Raw genomic sequence first — 19,152 nt, 5'->3', positions numbered from 1 at the left:
ACACACACACACACACACAAGAAACGTTTGGCCATTTCTTTTCTGAATGTCTGTGTTGTGATATTGTGGGATGATGCAGAGCGTGTTATTAGAAGAAAGACGGGACAAAAGGTAAAACTCCAGGACAAAGACATTCTTATCTTCAGACCAAAAGCATTTCCTCTTTATTTCGATCATGGAAATAAATAATCTATATTTTAGTTTCAAGTCTTTGTCTTCACTAAACCCCCTGAAGACCCTGAGTTGTGATTGGTTGAAACTTGTGATGTCATCCGTCCTTCAGTGATTCCATCAATAAGAAGACATCTTCAGTCGTAAAACACAGCTTTTATTCGTCTCTACAGAGTTCACAGCGTCACAGGTAAAACATCACATCTGAAATAACTATGTCTTGAAGTCCAAGGCAACGAGAGAGCTAGAAACCACAAGCGATACAAACACTACAGACATATAAATCATCAGGAACAACTAAGGACAGAAACAACTTGATATATCTGGAGACAATAAACAACACAGAGACGCAGGGACAGGTGTTCAGGACAGGTGTTCAGGACAGGTGTTACAGGACAGATGTTACAGGACAGGTGTTCAGGACAGGTGTTACAGGACAGGTGTTCAGGACAGGTGTTACAGGACAGGTGTTCAGGACAGGTGTTACAGGACAGGTGTTACAGGACAGGTGTTCAGGACAGGTGTTACAGGACAGGTGTTCAGGACAGGTGTTACAGGACAGGTGTTACAGGACAGGTGTTCAGGACAGGTGTTACAGGACAGGTGTTCAGGACAGGTGTTACAGGACAGGTGTTCAGGACAGGTGTTCAGGACAGGTGTTACAGGACAGGTGTTACAGGACAGGTGTTCAGGACAGGTGTTACAGGACAGGTGTTCAGGACAGGTGTTCAGGACAGGTGTTACAGGACAGGTGTTACAGGACAGGTGTTCAGGACAGGTGTTCAGGACAGGTGTTACAGGACAGGTGTTCAGGACAGGTGTTACAGGACAGGTGTTACAGGACAGGTGTTCAGGACAGGTGTTCAGGACAGGTGTTACAGGACAGGTGTTCAGGACAGGTGTTACAGGACAGGTGTTCAGGACAGGTGTTACAGGACAGGTGTTACAGGACAGGTGTTCAGGACAGGTGTTCAGGACAGGTGTTACAGGACAGGTGTTACAGGACAGGTGTTCAGGACAGGTGTTACAGGACAGGTGTTCAGAACAGGTGTTCAGGACAGGTGTTACAGGACAGGTGTTCAGGACAGGTGTTACAGGACAGGTGTTCAGGACAGGTGTTCAGGACAGGTGTTACAGGACAGATGTTACAGGACAGGTATTACAGGACAGGTGTTCAGGAGACATCCGCCCCTCGTCTTCAGTCGTTCTTTTTGTCTTCAGTCGTTCTTTTTGTCTTCTTTATCATCGTTCGTGTTTCGGCGCCTCCAGTAGCAGACGTAGAAGACAGCGCCGATGAAGGCGAACGGGACGCTGACAAAGACGTAGCCGAGAACCGGAAACGTAGAGAACATCCACTGGAAGGAGAGCGGACGAAGAGTTCAGGTGAGACAGGAACAGGAAGCAGGAGAGAGGACAGGTGAGACAGGAAGCAGGAGAGAGTTCAGGTGAGACAGGAACAGGAAGCAGGAGAGAGGACAGGTGAGACAGGAACAGGAGAGAGTTCAGGTGAGACAGGAACAGGAAGCAGAAGAGAGGACAGGTGAGACAGGAAGCAGGAGAGAGTTCAGGTGAGACAGGAAGCAGGAGAGAGTTCAGGTGAGACAGGAACAGGAAGCAGGAGAGAGGACAGGTGAGACAGGAACAGGAGAGAGTTCAGGTGAGACAGGAACAGGAAGCAGAAGAGAGGACAGGTGAGACAGGAAGCAGGAGAGAGTTCAGGTGAGACAGGAAGCAGGAGAGAGTTCAGGTGAGACAGGAAGCAGAAGAGAGGACAGGTGAGACAGGAAGCAGGAGAGAGTTCAGGTGAGACAGGAAGCAGGAGAGAGGACAGGTGAGACAGGAAGCAGGAGAGAGTTCAGGTGAGACAGGAACAGGAAGCAGGAGAGAGGACAGGTGAGACAGGAACAGGAGAGAGTTCAGGTGAGACAGGAACAGGAAGCAGAAGAGAGGACAGGTGAGACAGGAAGCAGGAGAGAGTTCAGGTGAGACAGGAAGCAGGAGAGAGTTCAGGTGAGACAGGAACAGGAAGCAGGAGAGAGGACAGGTGAGACAGGAACAGGAGAGAGTTCAGGTGAGACAGGAACAGGAAGCAGGAGAGAGTTCAGGTGAGACAGGAAGCAGGAGAGAGTTCAGGTGAGACAGGAACAGGAAGCAGGAGAGAGGACAGGTGAGACAGGAACAGGAGAGAGTTCAGGTGAGACAGGAACAGGAAGCAGGAGAGAGTTCAGGTGAGACAGGAAGCAGGAGAGAGTTCAGGTGAGACAGGAACAGGAAGCAGGAGAGAGGACAGGTGAGACAGGAACAGGAGAGAGTTCAGGTGAGACAGGAACAGGAAGCAGAAGAGAGGACAGGTGAGACAGGAAGCAGGAGAGAGTTCAGGTGAGACAGGAAGCAGGAGAGAGTTCAGGTGAGACAGGAAGCAGAAGAGAGGACAGGTGAGACAGGAAGCAGGAGAGAGTTCAGGTGAGACAGGAAGCAGGAGAGAGGACAGGTGAGACAGGAAGCAGGAGAGAGTTCAGGTGAGACAGGAACAGGAAGCAGGAGAGAGGACAGGTGAGACAGAAGCAGGAGAGAGTTCAGGTGAGACAGGAACAGGAAGCAGAAGAGAGGACAGGTGAGACAGGAAGCAGGAGAGAGTTCAGGTGAGACAGGAAGCAGGAGAGAGGACAGGTGAGACAGGAAGCAGGAGAGAGTTCAGGTGAGACAGGAACATGAAGCAGGAGAGAGGACAGGTGAGACAGGAAGCAGGAGAGAGTTCAGGTGAGACAGGAACAGGAAGCAGGAGAGAGGACAGGTGAGACAGGAACAGGAAGCAGGAGAGAGGACAGGTGAGACAGGAAGCAGGAGAGAGTTCAGGTGAGACAGGAACAGGAAGCAGGAGAGAGTTCAGGTGAGACAGGAACAGGAAGCAGGAGAGAGGACAGGTGAGACAGGAAGCAGGAGAGAGTTCAGGTGAGACAGGAAGCAGGAGAGAGGACAGGTGAGACAGGAACAGGAAGCAGGAGAGAGTTCAGGTGAGACAGGAAGCAAGCTCACCCTCAGTGAGGATCTTGCCTCGAACAGGAAGCGCAGGAATCTCTGATCCATGCTGTTTCCTCCCTGAGGCTGAACGCTCAAACACAACATGTGAGAATTTCAAGAAAAAAATCTTATTTAGAAATGTTGAGAAAAAGTAGGAATTTTCAGATTCTCTGAAAAATGTCAGAATTAATTATTTTCAGATTTTTCAGAAAAATGAGGAATTCCCTCTCTCACCTTAAGGCTGCCGTCCATGACTCCGTTCAGGAAGTCCAGAAGCTGCTGCTCACCCTGAAGCCCCTCAGACAGGAAGTAGCCGTCAGTGGAGAGAGACAGCACGATGAGGGAGGGGAGGGACACCTCTCTGCACACACACACACACACACACACACACACACACACACACACACACACACACACACACACACACACACACACACACACACACACACACACACACACACACACACACACACACACACACACACTGATTAGCATGTAAACACTCCTTAGTGAATGTAGTGTATTGAAGGTTCAGAGACTCACCCCATCACCAGGCCGCTGATGTACTCACTGCCCTCCATGTAGCCAAAATAAAAGCTCCTGCAGACAGACAGGTGAGAGAGAGACAGGTGAGAGACAGACAGGTGAGAGACAGACAGGTGAGAGACAGACAGGTGAGAGAGAGACAGGTGAGAGAGAGACAGGTGAGAGACAGACAGGTGAGAGACAGACAGGTGAGAGACAGACAGGTGAGAGAGAGACAGGTGAGAGAGAGACAGGTGAGAGACAGACAGGTGAGGGACAGACAGGTGAGAGACAGACAGGTGAGAGAGAGACAGGTGAGAGACAGACAGGTGAGGGACAGACAGGTGAGAGACAGACAGGTGAGAGAGAGACAGGTGAGAGAGAGACAGGTGAGAGACAGACAGGTGAGGGACAGACAGGTGAGAGAGAGACAGGTGAGAGAGAGACAGGTGAGAGACAGACAGGTGAGAGAGAGACAGGTGAGAGACAGACAGGTGAGAGAGAGACAGGTGAGAGACAGACAGGTGAGAGAGAGACAGGTGAGAGAGAGACAGGTGAGAGACAGACAGGTGAGGGACAGACAGGTGAGAGACAGACAGGTAAGAGAGAGAGACAGACAGGAGTGAGACAGACAGGTGAGAGACAGACAGGTGAGAGAGAGACAGGAGAGAGACAGACAGGTGAGAGACAGACAGGTGAAAGACAGACAGGTGACAGACAGACAGGTGAGAGACAGAGAGGAGAGAGACAGACAGGTGACAGACAGACAGGAGAGAGACAGGTGAGAGAGAGAGACAGGTGAGAGACAGACACGTGAGAGACAGACACATGAGAGACAGACAGGTGAGAGACAGAGAGGAGAGAGACAGACAGGTGATACACAGATAGGTGAGAGACAGACAGGTGACAGACAGACAGGAGAGAGACAGGTGAGAGACAGACAGGTGACAGACAGACAGGAGAGAGACAGGTGAGAGACAGATAGGTGAGAGACAGACAGGTGACAGACAGACAGGAGAGAGACAGGTGAGAGAGACAGACACGTGAGAGAAAGACACGTGAGAGACAGACAGGAGAGAGACAGACAGGTGAGACACAGATAGGTGAGAGACAGACACGTGAGAGACAGACACGTGAGAGACAGACAAGAGAGAGACAGACAGGTGAGAGACAGGTGAGAGAGACAGAGAAAAAGACAGGTGAGACAGACACGTGAGAGACAGACAGGTGAGACACAGACACTTGAGAGACAGACACGTGAGAGACAGACAGGTGAGAGACAGATGAGAGACAGGTGAGAGAGACAGACAGGTGAGAGACAGGTGAGAGAGACAGAGAGACAGACAGACAGGTGAGAGACAGACAGATGAGAGACAGACAGGTGAGAGACAGACAGATGAGAGACAGACAGGAGAGAGACAAACAGGTGAGACACAGACACGTGAGAGACAGACAGGAGAGAGACAGACAGGTGAGAGACAGGTGAGAGAGACAGAGAGACAGACAGGTGAGAGACAGACAGATGAGAGACAGAAAGGCGAGAGACAGACAGGTGAGAGACAGGTGAGAGAGACAGAGAGACAGACAGGTACCTGCTGTATATCTCTGTGTAGTCTGAAGACACCTTCTCCACCAGGCGTTTGTACCTGAACAGGAACAGGAAGTCAACAGGAAGCTCAGAGTGACAGACAGGTGCACTTCCTGTCGATCACCTGTACCTAAACAGATGATCAACAGGTTCACTTCCTGATGATGTCTCACTTGTACCTGAACAGGTGATCAACAGGAAGCTCAGAGTGACAGACAGGTGCACTTCCTGTTCTCACCTGTGACTCTCCTCACTAAGGCTCCGCGGCTCCAGCAGCGCCAACACCACCAGCTTACCTGGTGAGAGGGGCGGAGTCACACCTGAGACCATTATCTTTCATCTGAGCCAATCAGCAGCCTGTGTTCATCTGAGCCAATCAACAGCCTGTATATATAAATATTAGATCACCTGACTCTCCCATGGCGTACAGAGTGTGGCTGTCGATGCGGCAGAAGTTAGGGAATCGTTCCCTGTTGATCCAGGACTTCAGATCCCCGTCCTGTTTCTCTGAGGACAGAAACAAAGAGGTTCCTGTCTCAAAGGGGTTCTGTCTCAAAGGGGTTCTGTCTCAAAGAGGGTTCTAACCCAAAGGGGTTCTGTCTCAAAGGGGTTCTGTCTCAAAGGGGTTCTGTCTCAAAGGGGTTCTGTCTCAAAGAGGGTTCTAACCCAAAGGGGTTCTGTCTCAAAGGGGTTCTGTCTCAAAGGGGTTCTGTCTCAAAGGGGTTCTGTCTCAAAGAGGGTTCTAACCCAAAGGGGTTCTGTCTCAAAGGGGTTCTGTCTCAAAGAGGTTCTGTCTCAAAGAGGTTTTGTCTCAAAGGGGTTCTGTCTCAAAGAGGGTTCTAACCCAAAGGGGTTCTGTCTCAAAGAGGTTCTGTCTCAAAGAGGTTTTGTCTCAAAGGGGTTCTGTCTCAAAGAGGGTTCTAACCCAAAGGGGTTCTGTCTCAAAGAGGTTCTGTCTCAAAGAGGTTTTGTCTCAAAGGGGTTCTGTCTCAAAGAGGGTTCTAACCCAAAGGGGTTCTGTCTCAAAGGGGTTCCGTCTCAAAGGGGTTCTGTCTCAAAGGGGTTCTGTCTCAAAGAGGTTTTGTCTCAAAGGGGTTCTGTCTCAAAGAGGGTTCTAACCCAAAGGGGTTCTGTCTCAAAGGGGTTCTGTCTCAAAGGGGTTCTGTCTCAAAGAGATTCTTTCTCAAAGAGGTTTTGTCTCAAAGGGGTTCTGTCTCAAAGGGGTTCTGTCTCAAAGGGGTTCTGTCTCAAAAGGGTTCTGTCTCAAAGGGGTTCTGTCTCAAAGGGGTTCCGTCTCAAAAGGGTTCTGTCTCAAAGGGGTTCTGTCTCAAAGAGGTTCTTGTCTCAAAGAGGTTCTGTCTCAAAAGGGTTCTGTCTCAATTGGGTTCTGTCTCAAAGGGGTTCCGTCTCAAAGGGGTTCTGTCTCAAAGGGGTTCTGTCTCAAAGGGGTTCCGTCTCAAAAGGGTTCTGTCTCAAAGGGGTTCTGTCTCAAAGAGGTTCTTGTCTCAAAGAGGTTCTGTCTCAAAAGGGTTCTGTCTCAATTGGGTTCTGTCTCAAAGGGGTTCCGTCTCAAAAGGGTTCTGTCTCAAAGGGGTTCTGTCTCAAAGGGGTTTTGTCTCAAAGGGGTTCTGTCTCAAAGGGGTTCCGTCTCAAAAGGGTTCTGTCTCAAAGGGGTTCTGTCTGAAAGGGGTTCTGTCTCAAAGGGGTTCTGTCTCAAAGGGGTTCTGTCTCAAAGGGGTTCTGTCTCAAAGGGGTTCCGTCTCAAAAGGGTTCTGTCTCAAAAGGGTTCTGTCTCAAAGGGGTTCTGTCTCAAAGGGGTTCTGTCTGAAAGGGGTTCTGTCTCAAAGGGGTTCTGTCTCAAAGGGGTTCTGTCTGAAAGGGGTTCTGTCTCAAAGGGGTTCCGTCTCAAAGGGGTTCCGTCTCAAAAGGGTTCTGTCTCAAAAGGGTTCTGTCTCAAAGGGGTTCTGTCTCAAAGGGGTTCTGTCTCAAAGGGGTTCTGTCTCAAAGGGGTTCCGTCTCAAAAGGGTTCTGTCTCAAAAGGGTTCTGTCTCAAAGGGGTTCTGTCTCAAAGAGGTTCTGTCTCAAAGGGGTTCTGTCTCAAAGGGGTTCTGTCTCAAAGGGGTTCCGTCTCAAAAGGGTTCTGTCTCAAAAGGGTTCTGTCTCAAAGGGGTTCTGTCTCAAAGGGGTTCTGTCTCAAAAGGGTTCTGTCTCAAAGGGGTTCCGTCTCAAAAGGGTTCTGTCTCAAAAGGGTTCTGTCTCAAAGGGGTTCTGTCTCAAAGAGGTTCTGTCTCAAAGGGGTTCTTTCTCAAAGGGGTTCTGTCTCAAAGGAGTTCCGTCTCAAAAGGGTTCTGTCTCAAAAGGGTTCTGTCCCAAAGGGGTTCTGTCTCAAAGGGGTTCTGTCTCAAAAGGGTTCTGTCTCAAAGGGGTTCTGTCTCAAAGGGGTTCTGTCTCAAAGGGGTTCCGTCTCAAAAGGGTTCTGTCTCAAAGGGGTTCTGTCTCAAAGGGGTTCTGTCTCAAAAGGGTTCCGTCTCAAAAGGGTTCTGTCTCAAAAGGGTTCTGTCTCAAAGGGGTTCCGTCTCAAAAGGGTTCTGTCTCAAAGGGGTTCTTGTCTCAAAGGGGTTCTTGTCTCAAAGGGGTTCTGTCTCAAAGGGGTTCTGTCTCAAAGGGGTTCTGTTTCAAAGGGGTTCTGTCTCATAGGGGTTCTTGTCTCAAAGAGGTTCTTGTCTCAAAGGGGTTCTGTCTCAAAGGGGTCCTGTCTCAAAGGGGTTCTTGTCTCAAAGAGGTTCTTGTCTCAAAGGGGTTCTGTCTCAAATGGGTTCATGTCTCAAAGGGATTCTTGTCTCAAAGGGGTTCTGTCTCAAAGGGGTTCTTGTTTCAAAGGGGTTCTGTCTCAAAGAGGTTCTTGTCTCAAAGGGGTTCTGTCTCAAAGGGGTTCTGTCTCAAAGGGGTTCTTGTCTCAAAGAGGTTCTTGTCTCAAAGGGGTTCTGTCTCAAAGGGGTTCTTGTCTCAAAGGGGTTCTTGTCTCAAAGAGGTTCTTGTCTCAAAGGGGTTCTGTTTCAAAGGGGTTATGTCTCAAAGGGGTTCTTGTCTCAAAGGGGTTCTTGTCTCAAAGAGGTTCTTGTCTTAAAGGGGTTCTGTCTCAAAGGGGTTCTGTTTCAAAGGGGTTCTGTCTCAAAGGGGTTCTTGTCTCAAAGAGGTTCTTGTCTCAAAGGGGTTCTGTCTCAAAGGGGTTCTGTCTCAAAGGGGTTCTTGTCTCAAAGGGGTTCTTGTCTCAAAGGGGTTCTTGTCTCAAAGAGGTTCTTGTCTCAAAGGGGTTCTGTCTCAAAGGGGTTTCTGTCTCAAAGAGGTTCTTGTCTCACCTTCATACTGGAAGTAGGATCCATCTTTCAAAACCACCACCGCCGGCAGGGAGGGCAGCGACACCGCCTGCAGACAGAAACTGGTTTAAACTGGTTCAACTGTTACAGGAAGTGGTTTAACTGTTAGAGGAAGTGGTTTAACTGGGACAGGAAGTGGTTTAACTGTTAGAGGAAGTGGTTTAAATGGGACAGGAAGTGGTTTAACTGGGATAGGAAGTGGTTTAACTGGGACAGGAAGTGGTTTAACTGTTAGAGGAAGTGGTTTAACTGGGACAGGAAGTGGTTTAACTGTTAGAGAAAGTGGTTTAACTGGGACAGGAAGTGGTTTAACTGGGATAGGAAGTGGTTTAACTGTTAGAGAAAGTGGTTTAACTGTTAGAGGAAGTGGTTTAACTGGGATAAGAAGTGGTTTAACTGGGATAGGAAGTGGTTTAACTGTTAGAGGAAGTGGTTTAACTGTTAGAGGAAGTGGTTTAACTGGGATAAGAAGTGGTTTAACTGGGATAGGAAGTGGTTTAACTGTTAGAGGAAGTGGTTTAACTGGGATAGGAAGTGGTTTAACTGTTAGAGGAAGTGGTTTAACTGTTAGAGGAAGTGGTTTAACTGGGATAGGAAGTGGTTTAACTGTTAGAGGAAGTGGTTTAACTGTTAGAGGAAGTGGTTTAACTGGGATAGGAAGTGGTTTAACTGTTAGAGGAAGTGGTTTAACTGTTAGAGGAAGTGGTTTAACTGGGATAAGAAGTGGTTTAACTGGGATAGGAAGTGGTTTAACTGTTAGAGGAAGTGGTTTAACTGGGATAGGAAGTGGTTTAACTTTTAGAGGAAGTGGTTTAACTGTTAGAGGAAGTGGTTTAACTGTTAGAGGAAGTGGTTTAACTGGGATAGGAAGTGGTTTAACTGGGATAGGAAGTGGTTTAACTGTTAGAGGAAGTGGTTTAACTGGGATAGGAAGTGGTTTAACTGTTAGAGGAAGTGGTTTAACTGTTAGAGGAAGTGGTTTAACTGGGATAGGAAGTGGTTTAACTGGGACAGAGACCTTGGGCAGCACGTCTCTGCTGGCAGAGAAGAAGTAGGTGTGAACGATCAGCTCCTCGGCGCTGGACGTGAAGTTTCCCTGAAACACAGCAGAGGTCAGAGTGTGTGTGTGTGTGTGTGTGTGTGTGTGTGTGTGTGTGTGTGTGTGTGTGTGTGTGTGTGTGTGTGTGTGTGTGTGTGTGTGTGTGTGTGTGTGAGAGAGATAGAGTGTGTGTGTGTGTGTGTGTGTGTGTGTGTGTGTGTGTGTGTGTGTGTGTGTGTGTGTGTGTGTGTGTGTGTGTGTGTGTGAGAGAGAGATAGAGTGTGTGTGTGTGTGTGTGTGTGTGTGTGTGAGAGATAGAGTGTGTGTGTGTGTGTGTGTGTGAGAGATAGAGTGTGTGTGTGTGTGTGTGTGAGAGAGATAGAGTGTGTGTGTGTGTGTGTGTGTGTGTGTGAGAGATAGAGTGTGTGTGTGTGTGTGTGTGTGAGAGATAGAGTGTGTGTGTGTGTGTGTGTGTGAGAGATAGAGTGTGTGTGTGTGTGTGTGTGTGTGTGTGTGTGTGTGTGTGTGTGTGTGTGTGTGTGTGTGTGTGTGTGTGTGTGTGTGTGTGTGTGTGTGTGTACCTTGAGCTCTGATGTGGCTCCAATGTAAAGGAACATCACGTCATGGTGGCTCATGGCGTGTTGGAAGAGCTGGACGCTGCTGAGGGATCGAACCAGCGGCCTGAAACATAATAGTGACTTTAATATTATTGTTATCATTATTCATGTTATTATTTTTATTGTTATTATTGTTATTACCCCCCGACTCGATTAGCGAAGTCCAGGATCCCCTCTTTGGTTCTCGCTCCTGAATAATTATATTTTACATTTTTCTTCAACCTGAAAACAGAAGAATTTAAATATTGATTATTGTTTTCAGATAATTAAAGTATTGTTTTAACACAATGATGCAGAAACTCACATGAGGATGGCGGGGTAACCTCTGACCTTAAACTCTTTGGACAAACCTGCAGAAACACATCAAAGGCTTTATTTTGAAAGTTCATGAAAGAGACTTTTATTTTGATAGTGCATGAAAGAGACTTTTATTTTGAAAGTTCATGTTGACACTTTTATTTTGAAAGTTCATGTAGAGACTTTTATTTTTAAAGTTCATGTAGAGACTCTTACTTTGAAAGTTCATATAGAGACTCTTACTTTGAAAGTTAATGATATATGAATGAATATAGATTATTATAGATAATATAGATATACATAGTATAGATCAGCGGTTTTCAAAGTGTGAGGCACGCCTCCCCTGGGGGGCGCCGGAGAGCTTCAGGGGGGGCACCAGAGAGCTTCAGGGGGGGGAGCCAGAGAGAGCTTCAGGGGGGGCACCAGAGAGCTTCGGGGGGGGCCGCCAGAGAGCTTCGGGGGGGCGCAAGAGAGCTTCAGGGGGGGAACCAGAGAGCTTCAGGGGGGGGGGGACAGAGAGCTTCAGGGGAGGCGCAAGAGAGCTTCAGGGGGGGCGCCAGAGGGCTTCATGGGGGGGCGCCAGAGAGCTTTAGGGGGGGAACCAGAGAGCTTCGGGTGGGCGGGGGAGCCAGAGAGAGCTTCAGGAGAGGCACCAAAGAGCTTCAGGGAAGGCGCCAGAGAGCTTCAGGGGGGCTGCCAGAGAGCTTCAGGGGGGCCGCCAGAGAGCTTCAGGGGAAGCGCCAGAGAGCTTCAGGGGGCGCCAGGGAGCTTCAGGGGAGGCGCCAGAGAGCTTCAGGGGGGGCGCCAGAGAGCTTCATGGGGGGGCGCCAGAGAGCTTCAGGGGGGGAACCAGAGAGCTTCGGGTGGGCGGGGGAGCCAGAGAGAGCTTCAGGAGAGGCACCAAAGAGCTTCAGGGAAGGCGCCAGAGAGCTTCAGGGGGGCCGCCAGAGAGCTTCAGGGGAAGCGCCAGAGAGCTTCAGGGGGCGCCAGAGAGCTTCAGGGGAAGCGCCAGAGAGCTTCAGGGGGGCCGCCAGAGAGCTTCAGGGGGCGCCAGAGAGCTTCAGGGGAGGCGCCAGAGAGCTTCAGGGGGGACGCCAGAGAGCTTCAGGGGGGACGCCAGAGAGCTTCAGGGGGTGCGCCAATTTCAGCTAATCTTTTATGCGAGCGGCAACATGGATTGATTTTTAGTGAAGTTACCTAAAGTGAGAGAGGACACAGCGTCGGCAGAAAACGTCGCTTTTGGCTGTCTGTAGAGACCGAGTCCCCCACCTCGCCAAAAAGGCTGTAAAAGTGTTCATTCCCTTCACCTCCGCCGACCTGTGTGAGTGCGGGTTTTCCGTATTGACTTTGTTCAAAAGCAAGTACCGGTCAAGCAGGGGCGGATCTACCGGGGTAACTGCCACCCTAAAAATAGCCTTGCCACCCCAGTTGGCAGCTTTGTTCTGAAATAAAAGTTGTGGCTCATCGGACATTTATGAGAGAAAGTCTCTAATGTCCGAGTGCAAGTGAATGCAGCACAAGACGCGAGCCTTGTAACCCCTCCCCCGGCCCTGGCGCGAGCGAGGAAATGTGATTGGCGGCGATTTCATTTCAACGGGACGGCGCATTCTGACCCCCCAAGTACACAGAAGGAATAAGGTACGGTCTACTTTGCCAGAGCAGAGCCTGTCAGTGTGGCTGCACTCAGCATGGAATCAAAACGCACTAAAGCTTTAGATCTTAATCAGTCTGTGAGGCGTTCTGCTGAACAACATGGTAATCATTCAGCTGTTATAGGCATGCCAACTTGATGCCCTGCTCACGGAGGACTCGATGAGCGTAACAAACTGTTAAGATGATGACCGTACGTGTGTAAATATATTTTTTTCTTTGTGGGGGTCTGCCCCCAAAAAACTATTTTAAGTCCTGAGAAAGTCAAATCAGACGGTGAGTAAAACTACCCTGCCCAGCCAACAGGAAGTAACCACTTTGATTTAACTAGGCCAGCAGGTAAGGGCTTTCCACTGGATAATAATACTCCTGCATTATAGCAACAATAATAATAACAATAATAATAATACTAATAATTGGGAGGGGGGGCCCGGCTGTTCTTATGTTCTCTGAGGGGAGGCTCACCTTCCCACACTTTGAAAACCCCTGCTGTAGAGAATATAGATTATTATAGATATAGATGATATAGATATAGATCAGGGGGGTCAAACTCAAATACTCAGTGGGCCAACATTTAAAAAAGGGTACTAGTCGAGGGCCGGACTGGTTCAATGTTTACTAACGTATTGAAATGAACTTATTGCACAAAGGAAACCTGGAACTAACAAAGCTTCAATTATTGCCTATAAAAATAACATTAAATAATCAGTTGCTTTAATTTCTTATGGGTCTATCTGCAACTTTTCCAGAGTCATTTCTTACGATTACATTTTTCCACAGGCCAACAACAGCTTCAAAAAAACTATTTCCCTCAAAGAACAAACCAAACATGCTCTCCCGTTGCCATGAGAGAAAGTGCAGAAGGAAACATCCATTGAACTCAGTTTGCTGCTCTGTGATGCTAGTTCAGATACTTGGCATCTCATCTCGGGTGAGAAATTAAATCCACTTGATTTGGCCCCCGGGCCTTGAGTTTCACACATGTGATATAGATGATATAGAATGAGTCAAACTCAAGGCCCTTGGGCCAAATCACTGATTTACAAACGGTTTGGTTTATTATAAACGTTATTAGCATGGCTATGATACAGCAGACAACAACACATGTTGAAAACACAAGTTCATGATTATAATTGTAAGTATGCAGGATCAACTTTGATGTTTATAACAAAATGACTCTGTAGATAGAGCCATTAGAAATGACTCTGTAGATAGAGCCATTAGAAATGACTCTGTAGATAGAGCCATTAGAAATGACTCTGTAGATAGAGCCATTAGAAATGACTCTACAGATAGAGCCATTAGAAATGACTCTGTAGATAGAGCCATTAGAAATGACTCTACAGAGAGAGCCATTAGAAATGACTCTGTAGATAGAGCCATTAGAAATGACTCTGTAGATAGAGCCATTAGAAATGACTCTACAGATAGAGCCATTAGAAATGACTCTGTAGATAGAGCCATTAGAAATGACTCTGTAGATAGAGCCATTAGAAATGACTCTGTAGATAGAGCCATTAGAAATGACTCTGTAGATAGAGCCATTAGAAATGACTCTGTAGATAGAGCCATTAGAAATGACTCTACAGATAGAGCCATTAGAAATGACTCTACAGATAGAGCCATTAGAAATGACTCTGTAGATAGAGCCATTAGAAATGACTCTGTAGATAGAGCCATTAGAAATGACTCTGTAGATAGAGCCATTAGAAATGACTCTGTAGATAGAGCCATTAGAAATGACTCTGTAGATAGAGCCATTAGAAATGACTCTGTAGATAGAGCCATTAGAAATGACTCTGTAGATAGAGCCATTAGAAATGACTCTACAGATAGAGCCATTAGAAATGACTCTGTAGATAGAGCCATTAGAAATGACTCTGTAGATAGAGCCATTAGAAATGACTCTACAGATAGAGCCATTAGAAATGACTCTACAGATAGAGCCATTAGAAATGACTCTGTAGATAGAGCCATTAGAAATGACTCTGTAGATAGAGCCATTAGAAATGACTCTACAGATAGAGCCATTAGAAATGACTCTGTAGATAGAGCCATTAGAAATGACTCTGTAGATAGAGCCATTAGAAATGACTCTACAGATAGAGCCATTAGAAATGACTCTGTAGATAGAGCCATTAGAAATGACTCTGTAGATAGAGCCATTAGAAATGACTCTGTAGATAGAGCCATTAGAAATGACTCTGTAGATAGAGCCAGTAGAACTAGAAATGAAAGTAACTGATTATTTAATGTTGTTTTTATTGGCAATAATTGAAGCTTTGTTAGTTCCAGGTTGAATATGTGCAATAAGTTCATTTCAATAAGTTTTGCAGTAAACATTGAACCAGTCCAGCCCTCGACTAGTACCCATTGTTTAACGTTGGCCCACTGTGTATTTGAGTTTGACCCCCCTGATATAGATGTTACCGGGGCTGGTGGTGGCGTCAGATTTCCCGACGTGGACCGGAGAGCCTCGGCTCGTCAGCTCTGATCCGATCTGATGCCAGACCGGGTCCAGCTGTCTGCAGTATGAACACCAGGGGGTGTAGAACTGACCCGGGGAAATCACATATTTAATGATATAATAATATATGAAATACAGCGTCACTACAGTAGCCTGCAGTAATAATGCTAATACAAATATATAATATATATATGATGAACATACTTTGATGAGCCAGATGTCTTCGTCTCCTCTCGTCTCCATGAAGCTGTGAAAAACATTCAGAGAAGCTTTTATTGTGAAGGGGTACTTCCTGTCTCAATCTGCACACAAGTTGATGTTAAAGCTAACTGTTGCTATCTGCCCCTATACATTATCCAAACTACAGGAAGTCTTTTAAAGAGGACTACAACTCCAAACAGGAAACAGTTTAATATAATATAAGCTCACCTATCATCCAGTTCCTCCACAAAGGCTGAGGCTGAACCGGCCAGCAGCAGCAGAACTGAAACAATAAACTCAGGTAAGCTCAGGTAAGCTCAGGGACACACAGGGACACACAGGGACACACAGGGACACACAGGGACACACAGGGACACACAGGGACACACAGGGACATACAGGTACACACAGGTACACACGGGGACACACAGGGACACACAGGTACACTACAAACAGGTACACACAGGTACACACGGGGACACACAGGGACACACAGGGACACACAGGTACACACGGGTACACACAGGGACACTACACACAGGGACACACAGGTACACACAGAGACACACAGGTACACACGGGTGAACACAGGGACATACGGGTACACATGGGGACACACAGGTACACACGGGTACACACGGGTACACACAGGGACACACGGGGACACACAGGTACACACAGGTACACACAGGTACACACAGGGACACACAGGGACACACAGGTACACACAGGGACACACAGGGACACACAGGTTGGTACACACAGGTACACACAGGTACACTACACACAGGTACACACGGGGACACACAGGGACACACAGGTACACACAGGGACACACAGGCACACACAGGGACACACGGGTAGACACAGGGACACACGGGTACACACAGGGACACACGGGTACACACAGGTACACATGGGGACACACAGGGACACACGGGTACACACAGGGACACACAGTTACACACAGGGACACACGGTTGGTACACACAGGTACACTACACACAGGGACACACAGGTTGGTACACACAGGGACACACAGGTACACACAGATACACACCGGGACACACAGGTACACACGGGTACACACGGGTACACACGGGGACACACAGGGACACACGGGTACACACAGATACACACAGGGACACACAAATACACACAGGGACACACGGGTACACACAGGGACACACGGGTACACACAGGGACACACAGGGACACACAGGGACACACAGGGACACACGGATACACACAGATACACACAGGGACACACAGTTACACACGGGGACACACGGGTACACACAAATACACGGGGACACACGGGTACACACAGATACACACGGGTACACACAGATACACACGGGGACACACGGGTACACACGGGGACACACGGGTACACACAGATACACACAGGGACACACAGGGACACACAGATACACACGGGGACACACGGGTACACACAGATACACACGGGTACACACAGATACACACGGGGACACACAGGGACACACAGATACACACAGGGACACACAGGGACACACAGATACACACGGGTACACACAGATACACACAGGGACACACAGGGACACACAGATACACACGGGGACACACGGGTACACACAGATACACACGGGTACACACAGATACACACGGGGACACACGGGTACACACAGATACACACGGGTACACACAGATACACACGGGGACACACGGGTACACACAGATACACACAGGGACACACAGGGACACACAGATACACACGGGGACACACGGGTACACACAGATACACACGGGTACACACAGATACACACGGGGACACACAGGGACACACAGGGACACACAGATACACACGGGGACACACGGGTACACACAGATACACACGGGTACACACAGATACACACGGGGACACACGGGTACACACAGATACACACAGGGACACACAGGGACACACAGATACACACGGGGACACACGGGTACACACAGATACACACGGGTACACACAGATACACACGGGAACACACAGGGACACACAGGGACACACAGGGACACACGGGTACACACAGGGACACACAGGGACACACAGTTACACACGGGGACACACGGGTACACACAGGTACACACGGGGACACAGAGTAAAGGAGTGTAAAAGAGTGTATATTAATTGAAGTATGAAATGTTTGGGTACCTGAGAGCAGCATGCTGTTCCTCCGCTCCGACATGTTGGGATTAACTGCTAATCTGCTAACCGCTGACTGACCTAATCTGAGGGGTTAGCTTCAATACAACTTTATCAACAACATCAACAACACACAAGAGGGGGAGAGACAGAGAGAGAGAGAGAGAGAAAGAGAGAGAGAGAGAGAGAGAGAGGGAGAGAGGGAGAGAGAGACAGAGGGAGAGAGGGAGAGAGAGAGAGAGAGAGAGAGAGAGAGAGAGGGAGAGAGGGAGAGAGAGACAGAGACAGAGAGAGAGAGAGACAGAGAGAGACACACACACATACTCCTCAGCTCTAGGGTCTAGTGTAGTAGACTATGCAATCACTGACATGGACCCCTCCACTATCAGTGCATTCACTGTCAGACAGCAATCCCCCTTTTCAGACCACAACCAGATCAATGTGTTCTTTAAAGTCTCAGGTCCAATGAGTGACACAACAAGGGGACCCAGTAAGCTGTATACATTAAATCCTACTTACAGATGGGCCCCAGACAGTGGAGACAAATTCACCATGGCCTTGAACTCACCTGATCTGATGAATGACATGTCACTATTTGACCAAAATCAATATGTTCCTACCAAAGATGGTGTAAACATGGCCATTGATTATATCAATATGATATTTCACAAGGCAGCTATTAAAGCTGACCTTGTAAAACAAAAGCGGAAGCCTGTTAAAAGGCAAAACGCTGACAAATGGTTTGACCAGGAATGACCATCAGAAAAGACCTGAGAAAAATAGCAAATGAAAAACATCGGCAACCAAACAACCCAGCCTTACGCATTAGATACAATGACCTTTTAAACAAATATAAATGTACAATAAGGAACAAAAAACAAAATTATACCCACATGAAACTTGAGGATATTGAGAAAGCCATTGATCAAAATCAATTCTGGGATCTGTGGAGCAACTTCAACACAAAACAACCACAAGCATGAGAGAGAGAGAGAGAGAGAGAGAGAGAGAGAGAGAGAGAGAGAGAGAGAGAGAGAGAGAGAGACACAAAACAACCAAAGGCATTACCCATCCAAAACGGTGACATCTGGAGAGAACATTTTGAAAGTTTGTTCAAAAAAACGGTGACATCTGGAGAGAACATTTTGAAAGTTTGTTCAAAGACATACCAATAAATCTAATGAATTCAGATCAATGTATTACAAAAGAGAAACTCCAAACATTAGAAGAAACTATTAAAGACCACCAGGACCCCCTTGATTTCCCAATGACTTGGGAAGAGTTGACCACACAGACACAATCTCTCCGGCCAAGGGAAGCTTGTGGCCCAGACAACATTAAAAAGGAAATGCTCAGATGCAGCACCCCAGAGATGCAGGGTACAGTATTAAAGCTGTTCAATATCATATTGCAGTCAGGATGTTTCCATCTGGTGCAAAGGGCTCATTTCCCCCATTCATAAGAGTGGAGACAAATCAGACCCTAATAACTACCGTGGCATCTGTGTCAGCAGCTGTCTGGGGAAATTATTCTGTAGTATTCTAAATAAAAGAATACAAGATTTCCTTAACCGACAATCCATCTTGAGTCAAAATCAAATTGGCTTCCTTCCAAAACACCGCACCACCGACCATGTATATACCCTTCACACTTTAGTTAACAAACATGTACACCAAACACAACATGGGAAGATATTCACTTGTTTCATTGATTTCAAAAAAGCTTTGGACTCTATTTGGCACGAAGGGCTCTATTATAGACTTCTACATTGTGGTATAGGGGGCAAAATGTACGATCTGGTTAAATCAATGTATTTAGGGAATAAGTGTGCTGTTAAAATTGGAGACAAACAAAGTGAATTCTTCACCCAGAGAAGAGGTGTTCGTCAGGGTTGCAATTTAAGTCCCACTTTATTTAATATATATATAAATGAACTTGCTGTTCAGTTGGATCACTGTGCTGCTCCTGGCCTCTCCCTCCTAGAGAGAGAGGTGAAGTGTCTGCTCTATGCTGATGACCTTGTTCT

General features: G+C 47.6%; 1 protein-coding gene across 1 annotated transcript; it reads right to left on the bottom strand.

Annotated features, from left to right (window-relative positions):
• Window positions 1-1,092: 1,092 nt before the first annotated feature.
• LOC307019548 (protein disulfide-isomerase tmx3a-like) lies at window positions 1,093-17,236 on the bottom strand. The gene is made up of 16 exons (XM_079650550.1): window positions 17,136-17,236; window positions 15,182-15,236; window positions 14,957-14,999; window positions 14,716-14,839; window positions 10,643-10,688; window positions 10,480-10,560; window positions 10,303-10,402; window positions 9,701-9,778; window positions 8,665-8,731; window positions 5,714-5,812; window positions 5,544-5,601; window positions 5,310-5,363; window positions 3,736-3,792; window positions 3,427-3,553; window positions 3,208-3,276; window positions 1,093-1,526 (listed from the first exon to the last, which is right to left on the bottom strand). Exons 1-16 carry the CDS (start codon window positions 17,167-17,169, stop codon window positions 1,389-1,391), a joined length of 1,230 nt encoding a protein of 409 aa, XP_079506676.1. The 5' UTR covers window positions 17,170-17,236; the 3' UTR covers window positions 1,093-1,388.
• Between the last annotated feature and the right edge of the window lie 1,916 nt (window positions 17,237-19,152).

Source organism: Notothenia rossii (genome assembly GCF_949606895.1).
Source record: "Notothenia rossii genome assembly, chromosome: 9".
Lineage (NCBI taxonomy): Eukaryota > Metazoa > Chordata > Actinopteri > Perciformes > Nototheniidae > Notothenia > Notothenia rossii.
The sequence above is the reverse complement of the archived record's forward strand: the minus strand, read 5'-3'. Positions and strand labels throughout refer to the sequence as shown.